The following is a 23118-nucleotide window of genomic DNA, read 5'->3' on the forward strand; positions in this document are numbered from 1 at the left end:
GCCTATCTGTCGTCTCTGTCTCCGGGAACTGCGCGTCACAAAAATGAATCGAAAGCCACTGCCCTCAGCTCAGTCACGATAAGAAATCTGCTATGTCTAAAGACTTTTAAATGTCTAAATATTTAGACTAATAAATGTTATCTGATTATGTAATCCATATGAAAACGAGAGGTACAGAGGAACTACTCAAACATGTTTAGCTGTATGTGAGTGCTTCTCAATGAGAAAATTACAAGGAGGGGTGAAAATCTCGCTCTAATTAAATGTAGGCTAAATCCCCCTGAATTAATTTATTTGTCGAAATGTTGCGATATTGTTTCATGTAAGTTCATAATTATTCTATCAATGTTATTTAGTTTAGCAGCAGTACCACGAAGCACTGTGGTTTGAGATTTATTTGAATAATAGATTAATAAAAAAAACTTAATTCACAAATTGCATGCAGCCTGGTTGTAAGGATCCAAAGATCCCTATGGAATTTAATATTGAGTTGAACATTTTGTTCATGACAACAAATGAACATGCGTTTGAAGATTATATTTAGTTTTGCTTTGAAAAAGCTGGCCCAAACCAGTTTTATTTCTTCAGTTATTGAAATAATGAAACATGAAACATTTAGTAATAAACTTTTATGACAGAAATATCACTACATGTAGCTTAAATAATTTAATTCATTCATTATCAACACTTTAATAGCGTAATGCTAATGTCTAGAATAGCGATTTAAGTGTGAATTGCGACTTCTCTTTGTTTTAAGTCAGTCTCAAACTCAGGAGGGATTGGAGGGACAGTTCAGTTGCTGCATCGTGCATGCAGGACAATAGGTGTTAATGTTCCGTCTTTCAAATGGAGACCGTCGGATCGCAATACAAATTTAAAATGTCGCAAGAATAAAATTCTGTGTTTCTTATTTTGCATCGCAAAGGAAATAAACTCTAACTGTCCCGACACTTTATTTAAACCTTGAAATGTTCAATGGGGTTTCAAACTTAAGACATTTTAGTGTTCTTTTACATTTTCATTTGTCTTTATATTGTAAGCAATACTATTTAGTAGTCTGTTATTTTGAGTACCCAAGTTAACAATCAGTCTTTTTCTGATTTGTTTAATGTAGCTATGGATCTGTTTTTGCAAAATTTCTTCCATTGCTATGGCCGGGTATCACTATCATCTCAATTTTGTGAATGATTCACAAAACAATAATTTAGCAGACTAAAGACGAGCTTCTTCATTTTTTGATGCGATCGGTTGACAATCTTCCTTCGTCAGTTTAGTCATCTGTGCAGCGGCTCTACAGGAATGTAGCAAATTTATGTTGTAATGTGCCATTGATAATTAAAGAAAACGCTTGACTTTAAATAAATAAACGGTTAATAAACTCTCTAATAAACAGTTACCTAAGTAACATGCTGTAGGGCAGGCTAAAATGAGATTCAATCTTGGGTCGCTTGAAGCTTCTGTGAGGCTCATGGTGTTGCGTTAACCACAAAGCTACCGTTTGAATGCTGTTAGGTTAACGTCTATGCTCTTGCAAAGCCTCACTGATGTAGCCTAATATGTTTATATTGCAATGTTTTATGATGAAATGTTTTCATTATTTATTCAATTTAATTTCAGTATTGTGATTATGAATAATTTTAACTACAATGTTTCACTTGAATTCATCTTCTAACAGCTTTCAATAGCTCTGAATGAGCCGCAGCGCTGCGGCAGATTAAGCAATAATAGAGAGAATAAAAAAACACTTTTCAAAGTCTATGATTGTAGCGCCTGGTTTATCATTTACACTAGATAGTTACATTAAACCAACACTTCAAAAAATAATTTAATTTGAAACAAGACTTCTCAGTAATTCTGAAGATTTTCCTATAAATTACAGCAACACCTCCCCCTTTTCCTTTCAGATGAGACTCATGTTTATAACAATACATTTAAATGAGTCCACCCCCCAAGATTAATGTTATCATTTTGTTTTAGCTAGGTTTCTGTCAAACACAACACGTCTAGGTTATAAACTGTAATCATATCATTAACAATAAGTGCTTTTGAAGTAAGCCAGGGATCGAATATTCAGCAACCCAAGCTTTATCATTTGTATGATTTGTATCAATTTTTGGTATTTCCTAATTCGGGGAACAGACACAGTCTCTATATGATGAAATGTAGGTGAAAGAGTCTCTATGTGATGGGATTTATCTGACTTCTGTGACGTGAGACCGCTTTAGCGAGTCAATTTAGCCAGTCTGTCTGCTTCCTAACCTGAGCCCCAATTTGTGACGTTGGAGCTCTAAGACTATGTGCCATATTACTAATCAGTCCGGCTAACAGAAGGGGGCCAGAGCAAATTACAGTGCCTGACATCGTACTTGCGAGTTCACACACCTCTTTAACGTTATAATTAGTGTCGACGTGAATAATAATCTTAGAGAATTTACGATTAGCATTAGCCAGCACTTTTAAATTTGCTTTGATGTCAGGCGCTCTGGCTCCCGGTATTTTGTTCTGCGACTACAGCGTCTCACGGTCATCCAGTTGCCCTGCTGCATAGGCTCTATAGCCAGAACCGAAAAATGCACAGAGCTAAGCTAGCCGCATCCGAAGCTGTGTCTAAAGCCCTTGCACTCTTTTTTTTATCTTCGATTAAAGTTTGGATGCGTCCCTAGTTCTGAAATCTTCTCCGTCAGCCTGACTATTTCCCTGCATTAGGCTAGCGAAATACTAGCGTGTTGTGCTAGCGATAATGATTTAGATAAAAGCTAGTGATGTCAGATTAATGTAATAGGCAATATTAGACAATATCTAATATATGTTGATGAGTTAGTTATATTTAGCCATATAAACATCAAGGAATGATAGTAAATGGAGAAAGCTATACGGAGCTTACAGACGCACTGACAGGAGCAATCGATCAAGGCAGACAGGAGCAATCACTTCAGACTTAAACTAATCAAGGAAAACATCTTGGAGTGCTGCTTGCTGGAAGGACCTCTGTTTAGTAATCCCAGAAAGTGCTCTTTGGTTGGGTATCAAACTTGTATTTATGGAAAAAAGATCCTTAAATTACCTATGAAATGCATCAGATTAAAATATTCATGCAATTATTATTAGTAACACTTTATTAGGGTAAAATTCTCACTATTAACTAGTTGCTTATTATCATGCATATGACTAGGATATTGGCTGTTTATTAGTACTTATAAAGTTATAAGTTAATTAGTGCCTTATTCAGCATTACCATATTCTATATCATTAATAATCCCAAATCTCCTTGTCCGGTATTTATTTTTGATCAGTTTTCTCTAACTGTTGTTGGCTTTGTTTCTTTTTAATGTTTCATTTATTTAGAATCAAATTTTTTGTTCACACTGTTAGTTTTGGGGATTGACAACCACATTTATTTACAGGTGTGAGTCTCAAAATATCCCGTTCACACGGCAGCTAATAGTAGCATCTCGAGTACTGTCTGTATGAACGTGCAATTTGAGTCAATCCTGTATTCTCTTACCAATAACCATAACGACTGACCAAAGTAATTTCAAAGATGGCTACGTCGATAAAACTGCATGAGCATGACTCCAAAAATGCATGAAAACTCCATTAAAACTTTAAAACAGTAGCTGAAACGCAGTGAGCAGCAAAAAAAGCTTTCATTAAAACGCTTCAGAAAACGAGAATTCAGATTTTTTTTTGTTTTTTCATCTGTCAGTCACACAGTATATGATTCCTACCCTTCAAACCAGGTTTGTGACAAGACAAAGACTTTTTTTTTTACATACTACTACTGCTGTCCAGATGGAAATATATAAATATTTAACTATTCCAAAAAAGTATCATCCGGACCTCCGCTAGGAAGGAAATATAGAGAATGGAACTCTTTAATTGAATGGAACTTTAATTGAATACCCCTGGTCTATCTTTTTTTCTGATAGACTGTATTGCCCTCAAAACCTTCAATCTTTAGGCTTTTAAAATTTCTTTAAACTTTCTAGTCAGGTATTCTCAAGCTAACATTAAAGTTTGTCTTGGAAAAACTTTTTTTTATCTAGTTACATTATGAGTTGCTACAAGTGTAAAAAGTTAACAGATTTTTGTCAAGGAATCAAGTCTTAGTCAAGGATTTAATAGTGTGTGAACGGTGGTTAATTTGGTTTGTTTGTGTCTTTTATATGGTGATAGACTGGTCCATCAGGATGACTGTTTGGACATAAGGCTGTACCCGCTCATCACTCACAAGCATAGAGTCGTAACTCGGAAGTGTTCTGTGTGTCATCTCTATATCTGCAGGTAAACAGTAACTTATAGAGCTGTTCAGTCGTGCTGTCAATTTATAGGCCATCCAGAAAAGCTAAATCTCTTTGAGTTTTAGTTTGGGTTTTTACAATAGCAGTTTTCAATTGTATTACTTATGTTCTGTTTTTAACACTTTCATAACTTTCATGTTCAAATGTGTATTTTATCATAACACATAGTTGGACTTCAAATTGTTTAACTTTTGTGATTTTATAAAGTTGCTAGATAAGGACAACTACCAAACGGATGTGAGTTTGTGTGCATGACATCTGGTGCAGTACTTATGTAACAGCTGGTTAGCAACTTAAAGGGTTAGTTCACCCAAAAATGAAATTTCTGTCATTAATTACCCTCATATTGTTGAGCACGTGAAACAGGAGCGAAGGAGAAGAAAACTGGTAAATGTCAGTTCAATTGTAAGTTCATATTTATGTGCGTTGGGGTGTGCAATATGTATTGTTTATGATGATATTGTAATCATTGTTTTAACGATGTGCGAGGCACTGCTATCTGACATTGCAATTGTCACTCATGCTTTCACTGTGTGATGTGTGCAGTTAAGTATGTCCCCAAATAAGATTTTGTCTTATATTTCTATCATATTACGTCGTTATAAGACAATATTAAATGAGCAAGAGTGCCGTTTTCCCAATTGCAAATGTGATATATATATATATATTTTATACAACAGTTAAATTAACAATAAATTAACATTGTGAGTTACACATTATAAGCAAAATAGTTTGTTCCCTTTATTTCGCCAACAACGCATTCACGCATGCATGCATGTCTATTTCCCTCATATTAAATACAAAACGCATGTGGACTGATATTTTTCCAATGTCCAGACTCCTTTATTAACGGAGTAGGCCTATATAAACAGACGTTTCAATATATTTGTATTAAATGCATTTTCTGAGAATTTATATTTCAAGTTTTTACTGCAAATGTCAAAATGCGCGCTCTTTGGTCCATCAGTGGTTGAGTCACCATGTATCGGAAAACATTTGGAATGGGTCAGACATAATTCTGACCACTTAAGTTTTGTTTTAAGTAAATTTCGTTTTGTATAAATTGTATCTTCATTTTAATCAATGTTTTCATCAACAAATTGACTGGATTAATAAATAAAAAGCAAATATAGTAGACAATATAATTAGGACACGGAGGCGCCGGTGTATTATTACCCCCCTCATTGAAATCAGTATCTGATTGCCTAATCCTAACCCCACCCCTAATCCTAACCCCTCCCCCACAACTAATCGCAAACCTACCATACTAGGGGGGTAATAATTTGGCGGGGGTCAGAATTCGGCACCACACCGGCGCGTGAACTGGAGCGCGTCTCATAAATGAACCGAAAACTGACAGAAAACACTACTTTATTAATAAACAATTAAAATGTTTAATGCACAATCCTAACTTTGGCCGGTTCTTTGTGGCAAGCTGTATGCGTGCGTTGAGATACGGAATAGGCAATATAAAAATGCTGTCATTATAAAAGGTTTCTAATGTCAATGTATTGCTTGTTTTTCTGTTTACATTTTATGTTGTGACACTTCTTTTCTCTCGAACATAATGCTGGTACGTCAGAGCGGCCAAAGCGTCAACAAGCTTTAACAAGCGTCAACAAGCTTCAATAAGCTTCCCCGTACTTTTTGACAAGCGTCCTCGACAGGGCGTCCATAGCATTTTTGCCGCTCAAGTCGGCGGCGGTGTGAACGTACAGTAACCGTACGTTCACACCGCCACCGACTTGAGCGGCAAAAAAGCTATGGACGCCCTGTCAAGGACGTGTAAAGACTCTGGGGCGGATCTAATCCGTGGGGAATTTGCATATCATAATTAATAATTGGTAATTCATAATTATTCATACATGTTTGGATTAGATCAGTCTTACATGTTAATAAAACTCCCGATAAGGGATGATATGTCATTTTACCTGCATGCATGTCTGTGTATCCTTGCACTTAACCACAAGTTGATTGCAATTAACTACACGGACCACGTCTTACAAAACAGGCTAAATTAATTAGCTCAATTGTCAGACTAATATTTGTGGGAATCCACAATATCATCTTACTTTATAGGATTTCAGGAAAAGCAATTCTGTGGCCACAAGAATTGGGTTTCCTGCTCTATAAACACATACTCTTTAAAGTACCTTTAATTTGTAAACTTGTTGCTATAAGATCTTTTGACACTTAAGGGACTTGAAAATGAGCAAAAAGGCAGTACATCAATCAAATGAATATAATGAATTTAATAAGGCAGAACTACTTATGTATTTACTACGGTTACATGGGATATATGTATTTACAAACATAATAAACAACAAAACACGATAAGGCATCGATGAACGAGAAATGCATAGAGTGTGGACAATGGAAACACGTGTGAGAGGGGAAGAGGGAGAGAGAGAGAGAGAGAGAGAGCATTGGCAACATTCACCCTGACAGTCCCCTGTCTGTAACAACACGAAAACATCATCTTAATGCTTCTTAGAAGCTCTATAAAGAGATATACTTAAGTTTCTGGGTCTCTCTGTGTCGCGGCATTCCTGCGCGTGCGTGAGCGGAGTCCTTTAGGAAGCGTCACTGGGTGCTGCTTGGCGCGCGTGTTAAACGGAGTTTCCAAGTCTTTGGGGTAACATTACCAAAGGAAAATAGTTCGGCTAAGCTCGTTTCACTTTGTGGAAGTGAACAGAGTCGACTACGGAAAACAAAACTTTGACTAACAAAGAAAAGAAATAAAGATCTCTACGGGGAAATCACGCGGAGTTAACGTCACATCTTTGCATGGCTGGTGAAGAAGCGTGTGTGCTCTCTTGCCACGTGGTCACGTGTGCGTGTTTCTCCTTCAAAACGAGCGCGCGCTCGTTTAAGGGTCCCTTGTAGATGGATTTGTAGATTTGCTGAAGAGATATGTCACGCGGTGTTCTTTTCACTCGTCGATTGGAATTAAACACGGAGACTTATCTAAGACTGAAAAACACAAACTAAACTAGAAACAAATAAAAGAAAGGCGAAGAGCTCGCCCGGAGGCGAGACGTTACATTATGACACGAGGACAAGAGGGTAAGAGCGCGATAAACTGGTATTCAGTCCTTTTGAAGACCTGACGTTTCCGCCTTCTTTGGAAGAGGGTCCAATCAGGAGCTGTCCCTTTGGAGGGAGATTTTATGACCCTTTGTGTTATAACCAGGCATTTAAATCTCTAGTTTCATTGGGTGTTTAAGAGAAGAATCTTCACAATTCTTATAATACTAATGTGTCACAAAGTTTAACAAAATGTAATGTCAATTAACAAATGGGGAATGAAGATTGGAGTTTATCGAGACCAAAAATGGATTTGGTTAAACATTAGTTGGCAAAGTTTAAAACATTATCGCATTAGAGTTGTCGAGAAACATAGACCAAACCACAAAAAGGCAACTCATGAAATAGGGAACTTAGATACATTGTTCATACAATTCTCAAGTGGATATATAATAGCATATATATATATATATGAATACAGGATTCATTTCTCCTCCTCGGTTAGAATTCAGAGAGAGCCACAGTTCTGTGAACATTCCTTTGGGTCGTAAACGCTGTTATCTAAGAACACCAGTGATGTTAGTTTTGGTCTCTTTTCACTCCAAAGATGGAAAACATAGTAAACTATATTTTACTGGATATTACTGTACGTATTTTGATTGATCACACCGAAAGCATTCTGGAGGTGTCCAGAACTATGTGTACAAGTTATGGGAATAGACAGTTATATTTAAAATGCATAATGAAGGTATTTATAATTCACTTTAAGCTACGATAAAATCATAGTCATTCCAATGTGACATGGGCAAATGGACACACATAAAAACACATTGAATATATCTGGTTAAATGTCTTTTAAAGAAAATACGTTTCTTTTCGCTTTGGAATCCACTTCCTTTGGGACATTCCGATCAGTCATAAAATGTCTTGTAATCGGACACCACGCTCTGTCCTGAGTGTGGTCTTCACTGGTGGGGGAATGTGTGTGTGTGTGTGTGTGTGTGTTTGGGTTAATTTACATTCAGAGATTTTTGGTCTTTAGCAGGATGTATATAGTTATTCAGATTCACCCACTTAGCCCAGTCCTTACAGTCCCCTTTTTTGTCTGATGAAGTCCCTGTGTGGACTTAATCGGACAACAATCATCACAATGGACGGATGACCGGTGAATCATGATGATCGGGTAGCAGGTGCTCTCAGGCTGAGGGCTCAGCTTGATTAAGTTCGACGCAGCCTCCAGCGTGGTACCCTCTTCCTGAGGGTCCCGTGGGCTTGGCTGTAGATGTTCGCACCTCGTTGAGCCTCTTGCGCAGGATGACTGTCGAGCGTCTGGGTGCGGTTGATAGAGGTACCCAGCGTAGGGTCGGCCGCAATCCAGGATTGGACAGCAGGTGTGGTGGTTAAGTAGGGCAGTTGAGACAAAGCTTGGAGGGCTGTGTCGATAGGATAAACGTCAATTCGCTGGGACCCCCCCCCTTTCGCAAACCACAACTCCCGTTCTGGAGTTAGGGTGAAAGTGTGGTTACTGGAGAAGGATGGGATTTCCAGTTCTAATTTGTGCTCTTTGCTTGGAAGATGGTACCATGCCAGGTTGTCACGGTGAAGGATGGCACCTTTCGGTACTTGGATTCACCTGCTCTGGTGGAGCGAGGTGACACAGGTGTCAGTGTCATTCTGGTCGTAAGTGAGTGCAGCTGTGCGCACAGGAGTGTTAATGAGCCACCTGCCACTTACAATCTCTGCTTGGGGCTTGATGACTTGAGTGCGAGGCTTAGCTTCGGCAGGGCAGCGGGTGTCGCTGATCTGCAGCCCGCAGATTCCGTCAGTGTTGTCTCTGAGGAAGGGTTTGTTAGGATAGAGATAGTGAATGTCTTTGGTCAGTGTGCACATGTGTGGATTCGGAGCTGGGGACAGCTTAGTGTCGCTGTCGTGCAAGTCAATCACGTACGGCGTGCGGATCTTGATGTGAGTGTTACCTTTCAGAATCTGACATTGACAATGTTCTTGAGCCGGTGGATTCGGCTTGACTGAGATGGGTAAGTTCAGGAGAAAGCCCCCTTTTCTCTGCTTGTGGTCGACGCAGAGTGGGATGGCCCTACCCAGCGAGTAGGCAAGGTGTATTTGTAGAGAGTCAGTTGGCGTGGTGATGGCGGAAGCCAGCACGGTTTGCACAAGGCTTAAGGGTATCGGGTGCGGTGGAATTCTACCCATGGCTAGGCTGTCAATGGAGGAGTTCACCTCCAACAGCAGGTCTGTCATCAGGGCTGTTACCAGCTGAGTTTGACCAAAGTCATTCTGGAAGACCGTAAACAGCCGTTTCATGGGGTTCACTGTCTGGGTCAGCCGAACGCTGTGGGTGTTGAAAATTACCACAGTTCCCTTTAATGTCTTGTCGATGGTCTGCAGGGATGCACTCTGTGTTGGGAGTTGCTCTGTTATCTGTGGAATCTCAGTCTGAATTTCGGCTGCATGCCGTCTCACGTTGGCTAGGTTTACTGCATTCATGCTGGACATACAAGTGTTAAACAGAGTTCTGACGGCAGTGCGGCAGCGGTTGTGGCCACCTGGCTCCACTGGCGTGACAGTCATTTTCTCAAGTTCGTTGAGCATGTGCTCGACATCGGCCTCAGCGTGAGTGAGGGCGTCTTCTGTCCATCGGCCCCTACCCAGCTGTATTGTGTTCTGTAGGCGTTGCGAGGATCAGGTGGCACATACACTTTCTGAGTGCGGGTCCGGCAGAAAAGGAGTCCTGATTGTTCCCTTAGGACGATGTCTGATGCTGGACCTGGTGAGATGTCCGATTGCAGCTGCCCTCTGGTTGGCTGGAGGCACAGGATGGCGAACCACAGCAGCATCCTGGTAAAAGTGAAAGGGAGAGTGAGAGAGAAAGAGAAAGGGAGGAAAAATTTCAGCGAGTGTCGTCCTTGGTTGGCTAGGACAGTCTTTTCGCTTTGAGGACCCCGGTATGCCACTTGCTTCGGTGTCTTGCAGGTGTCTCTGGTGCTGCGGTGTGCAGCACATGGTGCGTCGTGGACATACATTGGCATGACCCCCCTTTTGCACTGTGGCACCACAAGCTGTGGCGCAGTGATGGCATCAGGTGCAGAACGCAGAATGTTGTCTTGTGCATGCAGCATTTGCTTGTTGACGTCGGTTGTCTGGGGCACCGGTTGTCGGTGGGTGCAGACGGCGTTCGTGGGTGGTTGGAGGGGTATGAGAGGTGGTTTCTCATAGTGTCCATTGTTTTGTCATAGTCTTTGGTAAGCTGGAAGGTTAAGGTCAGCTTAAGCAGAGGCTCTGTGCCATTTTGTCGCACTTGTGGTGAGAGACTTATACATGACCCTAAAAGTTCAGAACCACGGTTTAACGGGTTCGCTAGGTATGTAGCATAAAGCCAGGTGTTTCATGTGCATCTAGCTAGTGAAGTATGTCTTGTATACTTATCATCTTAGCTGTGGATGTTAGGAGGCTAAGACTTATGTGGTTCCGAGAGTATTTCCCGGAAAGGGCATAGCCGAGATGAAATAACTGACTTAAGATGGTTTTTATGACTAAATTATTTCTCAGGACTTAACTAGTGGTTCACTACGGCTTGACGAAGTGGCTGCTAGGAGGAAAAAGGACAGCTTTCCTATTCAAATTATGCTTATTATCAATCCTCAGGACCTATAGTTATGCCCTAGTAATTGTTGAAATTACTTGTGTTGCAGGGTCACAAAAATGAGTGCACTTGTTGAAAATAAACAAAATTACAAATAAAGGTGCCTCGGTTTCCTTTCTGGGCCCTATGGGAAATGGAACCACATTCAAACAAGAGAGGAAATGGAATTAAATCATATAGATGGCCGAATAGACAAGGTAATAGCTGACTGCTATTATTATTAGACTAAAAAAACAAAAATTAAAACTTAAGTGAGTGGTCAGAACAGCGGGACTGATCTGAATGTGAGAATAGTCAGTAGTACTAGTGACTAAACTTTGGATTTGCCTGGACCAACACTCCATAGTGGGTTACAGCGGTTGCGTGTTTAAAGGAGAACTCCGGGCAATTTTTAAGTTAATCTTGATCGTTAGACCTTTGTGAGTACTGACTATAGAAAAAAAAACGAACCGGATTAGTGCTTGCTACGCGGAGCTGCGACCGCGAATGCCCAGAGCTCCCACCCAGCTAAAACGGCAGCTATGGGGGCATGGACATAAAGAGCGTTTTTGAGCCTCTTAACAGACACAAAATGCAATTAAAATGTCTGTCCAACATGAACAGGGACCCTACATGTGAACAAGATACGTTTAGCAACTTAGCCATTGTTTCAACTCACCTAAATAGTCTTTTAGACGGCAAGCTGTAGTCTCGCGCTGTAGTCCCGTGCTGTAGCCGGAAAAGGTAAACAATGTCCAGATGGGAGGAGCGTTGATCATGTGCGACGAGTTAAGATCAGAGTTGCTTACAAGTGAAGAAGAAATGGTTCGTGTTTGTGCCTTTCCAAATTGTGGCAACAGAATGCGAAAATATAAGAGTTTAAATTTTCATCGTCTTCCTTTTCATGACCTCGAGATTCTGCAGTTGTGGCTAGTTGTACTTCAACTTGATGTGCAAACTCCCGTAGTACTACGCTCTAAAGATCACTGCATTCGCAGCGAATACAATTACAATACAATTACAATTCAAGTCGAAGAAGCTAGTGAAATAATTAAAGCTTTGTAAATAAGACTACAAAAACATTCATGCACATCTCTCCTCATGCCGTGTGTGGCCAAATGCAAGGATACATAAATGTTACATTACCTCCACCGTGGTTGCACCCGTCTTCGTACATGGAATGGCATTTTTCTTCAAACGCCCCCGCTGTGTTGTGTAGTCATCCTTGTCCAAGTGTTCGCTGCAAATGCGGTAATCTTTAGAGCGTAGTACTTCTACGGGAGTTTGCACATCAAGTTGAAGTACAACTATAGCCACAACTGCAGAATCTCGAGGTCGTGAAAAGGAAGACGATGAAAATTTAAGCTCTTATATTTTCGCATTCTGTTGCCACAATTCGTAAAGGCACAAACACGAACCATTTCTTCTTCACTTGTAAACAACTCTGATCTTAACTCGTCGCACATGATCAACGCTCCTCCCACCTGGACATTGTTTACCTTTTCCGGCTACAGCACGGGACTGCAGCGCGAGACTACAGCTTGCCGTCTAAAAGACTATTTAGGTGAGTTGAAACAATGGCTAAGTTGCTAAACGCATCTTGTTCACATGTAGGGTCCCTGTTCATGTTGCACAGACATTTTAATTGCATTTTGTGTCTGTTAAGAGGCTCAAAAACGCTCTTTATGTCCATGCCCCCATAGCTGCCGTTTTAGCTGGGTGGGAGCTCTGGGCATTCGCGGTCGCAGCTCCGCGTAGCAAGCACCAATCCGGTTCGTTTTTTTTTTCTATAGTCAGTACTCACAAAGGTCTAACGATCAAGATTAACTTAAAAATTGCCCGGAGTTCTCCTTTAAGACCACACTGTGTGTGTCCCTCCAAAGGTTTAATCAACATGCTGATGGAAATTCTCATTACTATAAGAATTCTTCTCTAGCTACACAGTTTACATGTAGTTAAACTTAAGTTTAATTGACAGGGAATCTGCAAATTTTGCCTACAGCGCTCAGCCAGGACTACGCCTAACTAGTGAAGGTGAAATTTAGCTGAGAAGAATTGAAAGTACGGAAAGTGAAGAATTAGAAACCCTAACTGGGGTTAAAGAAAGTATTCTAGAATACTTTGCACTGTGTAAACAAAAGCTGTAATTAAGGCTTCAAGTGAATGGTGCTAACTGCTAACTGTAGAAGTTATTATTTAGCTTAGCCTAAGCTGGATGAATGCTAGGTTAGGTTAGCTTAGCCTAAGCTGGATGGACGCTAGGTTAGGTTAGCTTAGCCACCTAGGCTGGTTTGTTTACAAAGTGACATCACAAGTTAGCACTTCCTGTGACCAGTTGTTGTCATGGGAACCAGAGCATGTCAGAACAATTCAACAGTACCTGAAGAATGTCTGCACATTTTACTGAGTTATGCATGTTTAAACGGGTTAAAAGGGGGCGCCTATACTTTAAGTCTTTCAAGAACTTGATGTTACATTTAGTAAAATGCAAATGTGTTTTGGCATTTGCTAATTTTACTCATGGAACTCTTCTCTTTACTTTACACAACTTATTCTATTTGTTTACAGAGTAAGGAAATAGATTTGCTGTAAGTCAAAGCTTGTCTAAGCCTATATAGTTACGTCCCTCTCATGCATAAATGCTGGCTCTTCAGCGAGTGAACAGTTTTGATCGCTAGGTAGCTCTCCGCTTGTAGATGCAGCTAAAATTTTTAGGTGAATTACATCAATCTAACAATAATTTGTAAGGCCTTTACATTGTAGAAAGGGGAGCATCACCCAGGTCTACGTATATATAACACTGTCCTGAGCTTTCTTTGTCAGAAACAGGTTTAGCAATACTGCAATTTGGATTTCTTTAACCAAAGCAGGATAGATATCGGTACAGTTTACAAGCTGCTGAGATGAGAATTTTTTTTTTTTTTTGTCAAACAGACTTACGCTTTACTGCTGAACTTACTTATATTAGTTGGAAATCTAAGACTCTTTCACTTACAGTAGAGATGTCAATTCCAGCTATTGTTTTATCTGCATTTAGACAAGCCAGCAACCAGTGATCAAAATGCTTATCGCATGTTGTGTTCCGTTTGGATCGCAATGATCAAATGCACACCTGTAGGTTAACAGTAGTTTAAACTCAGGTGGTTTTCAAACACTATGGCGTCAAGGTGACGTATGCCTTATTTGGAGCTAGTGTTTCCTGTAACCCTTCATTGTCATGGAAACTAATGTTTAGCAGTGCCAATTCAACCAGCATCTAGAAACTGTTTGTTTCAAAAGAGTCGTTCATAGTCTGTTGGCCGTTGAGATTTACACGTCCATTTAAGATTCTTTTAAATCAGTAAAATTCTAATTTTACGAATGCAGAGTTTTACAACTCTTTGAGCACATATTTTCATCTACTTTTACAAGTTCTATGTCCTATGCTGATCAGGGACCTTTTTAGCAGAGTCGTGCACTGTGTTCGTGCAGTGTCTTCTGGTTTTGCAGTTCAAAATCATTGGGGTTTTAGGAATTCTTTCTGAGGAGGCCTTCTGTGTTAGAGGCCTTCTGCATTAGGTCACGCATCGTTGAGTGGGCATTGTGTGGTCTTTGGCGAGCTGGAAGGTGCAGGGTAGCGAACTTGAATCTTGACCTTGTGCTGAGGCTGTGTACCCATGGATGGCTGCTGGAGTTCCTGGGAACTCTGTGACCTTGAAGTCTGGCTTTGTTGTAGTTCTCGTGACCTCTGTGACCGGCCAGTCTAGCTTTGGTGACCCGTGTGACTGGAGGGGGAGGGGTTCTTGAACTTGGGCCCAGACTGTCAGGTGAATGGGAGCTACCTGTTCGAGCCGGATGTTGTTCTGGCTGTACGACTGCACGTTCAGCTCACACGTTTGGGGTATAAGAGTTCGATCTTTGCTCTTAGCTTTAGCGCTGAGTCTTTCAAAGAGCTGAGCTGACATTAAAGTGAGGTCTGAGCCGGTGTCTACCAGGGCTTCCAGGCTCACCTCATTTTCCAAAGTGATGGCTAGGTAGAGTTTCCGGGCCACCCCCTTTTCGATCAGGTTCCCCAGGAGTCTTAGCGTAGGGGCTGGTGTGGTGATCGATGGGCGGTTAGGGCCGGTCTTGTGTAGTTCTCTGCGGAGACAGACAGACAAGCAGCATTTCTAGGTATTTTGGGCTTTTGGACCCAGCTGTGGGAAACTGTGCTGTGTCGCTCAGGCTGTGCAGCTGTCAGCTGTGGTGGCTGGGTGATTTTGTGATGTGACAGTTAGCTCTGTGCTCTGAGGCTGACGAGCAGTGTTCTGGTTGCCTGGTTCAGGTCTTACGCTTAGACATAGGATGTCTGTCTTGTCCCTCTTGTCTCCTTTGGAAAGTCTTTTGTGAAGAAGCTCTTTCAGCGACTTCAGGGTCTCAGCTGTCTCAGATGTGGCGGCACTGTTTTTTTTTCTGATGTGGGTTCAGACTTGTGCTTACCAGTGGCATGTCGAGAGGGGTTCCGCTCTGGGCTGTCTGGGCTTGATGGTCTGGTCGATGGGGCTCGGCTCTTTCGGGGCCATTGGTCGGTTTCCCATGTGGCTCCACCTTTTGGGTGGTCGGGTGGTTGTTGCAGGTCCCAGAATCTGTCAAAGCCCTCGCTCTGGTGTCTTGGACGAGCACTATCGCAGTAGTGCTGCCCTCTGTTGGCCTGGAACGGTCTTGACTCTCTGTAAACAGGGCTATGGTGTTGTGGGGCGCCCTCTAGAGGCAGCTCTGAGTAGGGCTCAGAGACAGAGTAGATTGTGGGATTTTTCAAAGTCTTTTCGGACACAGTCTTTTGCTTTGTGTAAGCTTCTTTTAGCTGTTGAGTAGTCATGCTATGTGGTCAGGCCAGGATGTCTAGATGATGACTCACTGTGAGGTGCAGATTTCGGAGAGACAAAGTTCTGAAGTTGAAATCATCCTCCATGCCGGACTGATTGAGGTCCATGGCTGTGATTAGTCTTTGGTCTGATTCTGGATCAGAGAATTCTTTAGTGAAGGCCTGCCGCAGCGGCTGGTAGTCCGACTTGACTGTCTCTGGTTGACGGTCGAGGAAGCTGCGCGCATCACGACTGGACGTGATTCTGAGCAGGTACAATCTGTCCCACGCGGTGACGTTGGTAACAGTTTGTAAGTGAAAGTCAATGTCCTGCGGATGGTGTGCACGTTGTGGCCTCCTGCATGGTTCGGAGTGAACACAGGGATGTTTCTGGCCAGCTTGTTAAGTCTTTTGGGAGCCATACCGTGGTTAGTGGCCGGGGCTCTCCTGGAAAGGCTCTTCCCCCCTCGCTGCTGACGGGGGTTCTTGTGGGCTGGCTGGTGATGTTTTGAACAGTGGGCTTTCACCCCCCTGTACAGCTCTGGGTTCTTGGCTGAAAGGTGCGGACTGGCTGGTCAGGGAAACTTTGTGGTGTGCGTTTCCCCTTCCCGGTCCTTCTGCAGTCTATAAGAGGGTTTCAACTCTGTGTGAACGGTGTCAAGTTCGTGTTCGAGATCTTGTCTCTGGTGAACGAGCTTGTGGAGGGTAGCACGGGCCTCTTGCGAGTTTCTTTCGCAGGCCGTGGCTTTCGAGTCTCTTTAAGTTCAGTCTCTGCTCTTTGCAAGGGGCTTCACTTTTGTTGGAGTTTCTCGTTGAGTTCCTCTCTGGTTCTTTTCTCTGACTGCACTCTTTGGTCTATGTGCAGATGAAGATCAGATAGGGCAGTTTGAAGTCTTTCCACTTCCTTCTGTAGCTCGGGGTCGTTGTCATCCTCGGCTTGCATCCTTAGCGTTGCAACTTCGTGCTCCAGGGCGATGCGGCTCCTTTCGTGGAGACGTGCTTGTGCGATGAGCTGGCAAGTGAGGTTGACGTGTCTGACCGGTCTTTGTCGTGGGAGCTTTGGCTTGGTTTGTGCGCCATCAGCCCGTCCACGTCTGCGATGCTCTTGGCTCGGGGCTCTGAGTCACTGGCGACCTTGGTCAGGTGAACTGAAAGGAACAGAGCACAACAGAAAGCAGCAATGGCAAGATAGCAAAGTTTGAAGTAACATGCAACCATCCAAGATGGAAAGGTCTGTAACGAAATGGCGTTAATAGTACACAGGAAGTGTTACAGGGGAAGAGGAGGCCTAAGCCTGCGATTTGTGGCTCGGAGAGTAGGAGGGAGCCAAACATTTCAATGACCGGGGGAATCTCTAGATTCTGTGGCCAATACTAAGTGATGGATTTAATACCTTTTCTAGTTTCCCTGGGGTGAACTGAGGTCATTCGGGTTGGAGTCAGCATTGTGGTTGGTCTTTCTGTCGTCCCCAAACACTTGACAGCAGTGTCCCGGGCCCTTCCGCACATCTGTACCGATGTGTGCCCTCACGCAACCCGACCTTGAACACAACCGGCAGTGCCAAATTGGTGATGTCGTGTTGCGGGCTGCACCAACGGAGAAATACAGGAAAGTCCGAGACTCGTGTTCAGTCAGCGCTGGTGACGCAGGTCAGACGAACCAGCTTGCTGGGCCCCAAGCAGAGATGACTGTCAAATCACCACAGCACGAGAGAAATTTCTACCTACAAACACAAAACAGGATGAAGGACAAGTGAACCTCAACGTGAATTAAAGCTCTCTCTATCTAAATCAAATTGAGTGTCTATTTTTTGTAGAAAAATCATCAAAGGCAACGGCTTTACTAAAATTATGGTACAAACAAAAAGGGAATTATGACGATGTTAATTATCAGAACAACCTAGCCTCCATTCAGAGAAGAGATTAAGTGCAGCAGGAAGAGCACAGGAGGAAGCAAGCTGTAGTGGCTCGTTTGGGCCACAAAGGGTTTGGGCCACTTCCTCTTAGTGGTCTTGGGCCACTTCCTCTTAGTGGTCAACCTGGCTGACAGAGAACTTGATTTAAATTGCATTCAAACTGGTTTAAATACATATCAAATACATAACGTAACGTATCAAATCAAAATTATTAAAAATAATTTGAAAAAGGAAATATAGAAATAAAGCCATAAAACCATTCCCAACAGGAAAGGAGACTTAATTCAAATTGATCTTGAAATTTGTTTGTTTCAAACCAAATTTGAATAAGTGTAGGAAATTAAAGGTTGGCATTATATTTGATGATGATCACGACTACGGTGAGGTATCAATGATAATAACCAAAATAAAACAAACTGGGAGAAAGCCACTTCAGAAAAGAATGATGTTAGGAACTAAGTGATGAGCTGACGTAGAGGGGGGAGGCCACAAGGGGCGCATTCCTCCTAAGTGGTCATCAGAAACTGCTACTGCTTACTTTTAAATTTTAAATTCAACTGTGGTTTGAACCAAATTCAAAATAAGTGTACACAGTCAGGAGTGAAATCATTTTAGTAAAACTGGAACTTGCACATGCATTGAAAGTTAGAAACACAATTTCAGAAATTCACTGGAAAAATCTGAAATTGTGATGAGAGAGATTGTTTAGGAAAGGACGACCTCGTTACTAGTGTCCACGAGATGGCGCTATTTCGCTCATGGAGGGTAAAGTCAGGGGGCGGTGCGTAATTCGAGAACTGTCAAGCACTTAGGCCTTAGTGCTGCCCTCTAGTGTTTGTCAGCGGAATAACAACCAGCCTGCTTCCATGTGTGATTCAAATTTGAGCGTGCAGACGGTTCGTTTTCTGTAAGATCACACTTATCCAAAATAAAATCTCAGCGGGTTTTTTTTTTCCGGCTATATTTCACAAAACGGCGTGGCAGGAATTTTTTTTCTACACACAAACTTAGGGACAACAGGAATTAGGCATCGGTTTTTCGATTCCCACATAAAACAATTAGCGCTATGATTCACACGTGTTCGCTTATGAATTTTAAACCTCGGCGGGTTTTTTCTATTCGACACACGTGTGCACGGAAGGATTTCTTCGCTTCCACACACTAATATGGACAACAGGAATTATACGTCTGTCGTTCGGATCCAAATAACATTTATCAAATAGCACTTATGATTAAAACTGTTTTTAGGTTTTGGATTTTTTTTGGTGCTATATTTTAACAAACACGTCTGGTGGGATTGCTTCGCTGCGTCGTGCAAAATAAAACAGGAAATATTCGTCTGTTTTTTCGACTCCCATGACATATTATCAAATAGCACTTATGATTAAATATGCTTTAGGTTTTTTACAATTGAGTAGCTACGTCAATGTTTAACCAGGAGTTCATCGTTAATCTAACGATTATAATATCAGGCCTTTCTTAAGAATAGTGAAAGAGCATCGTTTCACTAAATCTAGTCTTCACCCTGACCGAAGAATATCGTTCGGACAGGGGAGTTTAACATTAAAATGTCACAATTCAAAAGAGGTTTCTTCGTCTTTTGTTGGACAAATTTAATACTATGAAACTATAGTTTTACTTTTAGTTATTAACAATGGCAAAAGGAATGTTAGACATTATTTTGCAGCTGTTAATGTGCTGAAATGGACTCGGCTTTGTGCCTTTAATCAGTCAGCCAGTGAGTTCGCGTTGCGTTCGCTCACTCGAGGCGCGCGTACAATATTAAATCACAATATAGACATCGATTGAAACTGAATTGCTCAAAAACAAGTTTAAAATGTGCCTGCATTATTCTCCACCAATTATGTAAAGACTCTGGGGCGGATCTAATCCGTGGGGAATTTGCATATCATAATTAATAATTGGTAATTAATAATTATTCATACATGTTTGGATTAGATCAGTCTTACATGTTAATAAAACTCCCGATAAGGGATGATATGTCATTTTACCTGCATGCATGTCTGTGTATCCTTGCACTTAACCACAAGTTGATTGCAATTAACTACACGGACCACGTCTTACAAAACAGGCTAAATTAATTAGCTCAATTGTCAGACTAATATTTGTGGGAATCCACAATATCATCTTACTTTATAGGATTTCAGGAAAAGCAATTCTGTGGCCACAAGAATTGGGTTTCCTGCTCTATAAACAAAATACTCTTTAAAGTATCTTTAATTTGTAAGCTTGTTGCTATAAGATCTTTTGACACTTAAGGGACTTGAAAATGAGCAAAAAGGCAGTACATCAATCAAATGAATATAATGAATTTAATAAGGCAGAACTACTTATGTATTTACTACGGTTACATGGGATATATGTATTTACAAACATAATAAACAACAAAACACGATAAGGCATCGATGAACGAGAAATGCATAGAGTGTGGACAATGGAAACACGTGTGAGAGGGGAAGAGGGAGAGAGAGAGCATTGGCAACATTCACCCTGACAGTCCCCTGTCTGTAACAACACGAAAACATCATCTTAATGCTTCTTAGAAGCTCTATAAAGAGATATACTTAAGTTTCTGGGTCTCTCTGTGTCGCGGCATTCCTGCGCGTGCGTGAGCGGAGTCCTTTAGGAAGCGTCACTGGGTGCTGCTTGGCGCGCGTGTTGAACAGAGTTTCCAAGTCTTTGGGGTAACATTACCAAAGGAAAATAGTTCGGCTAAGTTCGTTTCACTTTGTGGAAGTGAACAGAGTCGACTACGGAAAACAAAACTTTGACTAACAAAGAAAATAAATAAAGATCTCTACGGGGAAATCACGCGGAGTTAACGTCACATCTTTGCATGGCTGGTGAAGAAGCGTGTGTGCGTCTCTCGCCACGTGGTCATGTGCACGTGTTTCTCCTTCAAAACGAGCGCGCGCTCGTTTAAAGGTCCCTTGTAGATGGATTTGCTGAAGAGATATGTCACGCGGTGTTCTTTTCACTCGTCGATTGGAATTAAACACGGAGACTTATCTAAGACTGAAAAACACAAACTAAACTAGAAACAAATAAAAGAAAGGCGAAGAGCTCGCCCGGAGGCGAGACGTTACATTATGACACGAGGACAAGAGGGTAAGAGCGCGATAAACTGGTATTCAGTCCTTTTGAAGACCTGACGTTTCCGCCTTCTTTGGAAGAGGGTCCAATCAGGAGCTGTCCCTTTGGAGGGAGATTTTATGACCCTTTGTGTTATAACCAGGCATTTAAATCTCTAGTTTCATTGGGTGTTTAAGAGAAGAATCTTCACAATTCTTATAATACTAATGTGTCACAAAGTTTAGCAAAATGTAATGTCAATTAACAAATGTGGAATGAAGATTGGAGTTTATCGAGACCAAAAATGGATTGGTTAAACATTAGTTGGCAAAGTTTAAAACATTATCGCATTAGAGTTGTAGAGAAACATAGACCAAACCACAAAAAGGCAACTCATGAAATAGGGAACTTAGATACATTGTTCATACAATTCTCAAGTGGATATATAATAGCATATATATATATATGAATACAGGATTCATTTCTCCTCCTCGGTTAGAATTCAGACAGAGCCACAGTTCTGTGAACATTCCTTTGGGTCGTAAACGCTGTTATCTAAGAACACCAGTGATGTTAGTTTTGGTCTCTTTTCACTCCAAAGATGGAACATATAGTAAACTATATTTTACTGGATATTACTGTACGTATTCTGATTGATCACACCGAAAGCATTCTGGAGGTGTCCAGAACTATGTGTACAAGTTATGGGAATAGACAGTTATATTTAAAATGCATAATGAAGGTATTTATAATTCACTTTAAGCTACGATAAAATCATAGTCATTCCAATGTGACATGGGCAAATGGACACACATAAAAACACATTGAATATATCTGGTTAAATGTCTTTTAAAGAAAATAAGTTTCTTTTCGCTTTGGAATCCACTTCCTTTGGGACATTCCGATCAGTCATAAAATGTCTTGTAATCGGACACCACGCTCTGTCCTGAGTGGGGTCTTCACTGGTGGGGGAATGTGTGTGTGTGTGTGTGTGTGTGTGTGTGTGTGTGTGTGTGTGTGTGTGTGTGTGTGTGTGTGTGTGTGTGTGTGTGTGTGTGTGTGTGTGTGTGTGTGTGTGTTGGGTTAATTTACATTTAGAGATTTTTGGTCTTTAGCAGGATGTATTTAGTTATTCAGATTCACCCACTTAGCCCAGTCCTTACAGACGCTTGTCAAAAAGTACGGGGAAGCTTTGGTCGCTCTGACGTAGCAGGGAGAAGAGAAGTGTCTCAACATGAAATGTCACATGAGATTGGTGTTTTTGCATTCCACTTCACTGCTTTTCTATTTAACTATGTAAACACGCGCTAGACTGTGTGCTCGAGCTTTGTGTCTTTTGCCGCGTCTCGCGCATGTCATAGCATTTTAAAAAACGCGTCATTCAAGTTAAAATAAGTTAAACTTTAAGAACAAAAATGTAAACTATCCCAGCTATTTTATCCCATGCCTCATTCTTTTGTAACTGGTCCCTATAAGCAAACAACGTCATATCATAAATGATAGGAAACCCAGCAACGGCGATTATTAGCTTCTCCTCCATTTTATCTGAACTAATTTTTTGTTAGGAACGAAAGTTTACATCGTGTGTTTCTCCAGAATCAGCCAGCGCGGAGGACGTCTATATTCCGATTGGTTGCTGACTTTAGCCGCTGCTTGCCGCTGAACCGCGTCGTAGCTCATTACCATAAGCTACTGTTGAGCTACTTTCAACTTTCTGATTGACGCTCAAGACACTCAAAACGCCCAAAACGCGACGCCGATGTTAAAGTTACTTACACAATGTGTATCTGATATGAATAAAACGTGTCGAATTATAATGGAAAGGATTATTATTACCTCTTCCATAAACATCAGTGTGTATTTTACAAACTCTAAATGTATTGTTTTTTTAGTACTTATGTAAATTTAGGGGGTGGCCGCGCCATGGTTCCAGCCATGGTTCCAACACAAAAACAAAATCTGTAAAATATCATCTAATTATTATTAACAAAACTCTGAAAACATCGAGATATATTTTTGTCGATATTGCACACCCCTAATGAACGGTATTAATTTTAATGTCTTCAGGTCTTAAAAAGGTCTTAAAAAACCTTAAATTTGACTTTAAAAAGTGTGCAGCAACCCTGGTAAAGTCACCTTTATCTATATAGCGCTTTATACAATACTGATGTTTTCAAAGCAGCTTTATAGTGATAACTGCTCTAAAAGAAAACAGTGTCATTGTTCAGTTGATTCAGTTCCGTTGTAAAGATCATCAATCATTAAATTAATTTAATCTATGAAGCAGTTCTGCATAAAACAGTGATTTTCATTGTCCAGC

General features: G+C 41.2%; 1 protein-coding gene and 1 long non-coding RNA gene across 3 annotated transcripts in view; one reads left to right on the forward strand and one right to left on the reverse strand.

The window, feature by feature from the left end:
• The window catches only part of snapc3 (small nuclear RNA activating complex, polypeptide 3), a 172673-nt gene that overhangs the window by 148380 nt on the left and 1175 nt on the right, over positions 1-23118 (forward strand). For both annotated transcript variants that reach the window (XM_077232365.1, XM_077232366.1), the window contains one exon: positions 4177-4284. In XM_077232365.1, coding sequence (XP_077088480.1) covers positions 4177-4284 — 108 coding nt within the window. The remainder of the gene's footprint in view (positions 1-4176; positions 4285-23118) is intronic.
• Positions 1-23118, reverse strand: part of LOC143740275 (uncharacterized) — a 231033-nt gene that overhangs the window by 30078 nt on the left and 177837 nt on the right. The window lies entirely within an intron of this gene.

This window comes from Siphateles boraxobius, unplaced genomic scaffold (genome assembly GCF_051911475.1).
Source record: "Siphateles boraxobius isolate OS27281-9 unplaced genomic scaffold, OSU_SipBor_1 17, whole genome shotgun sequence".
Lineage (NCBI taxonomy): Eukaryota > Metazoa > Chordata > Actinopteri > Cypriniformes > Leuciscidae > Siphateles > Siphateles boraxobius.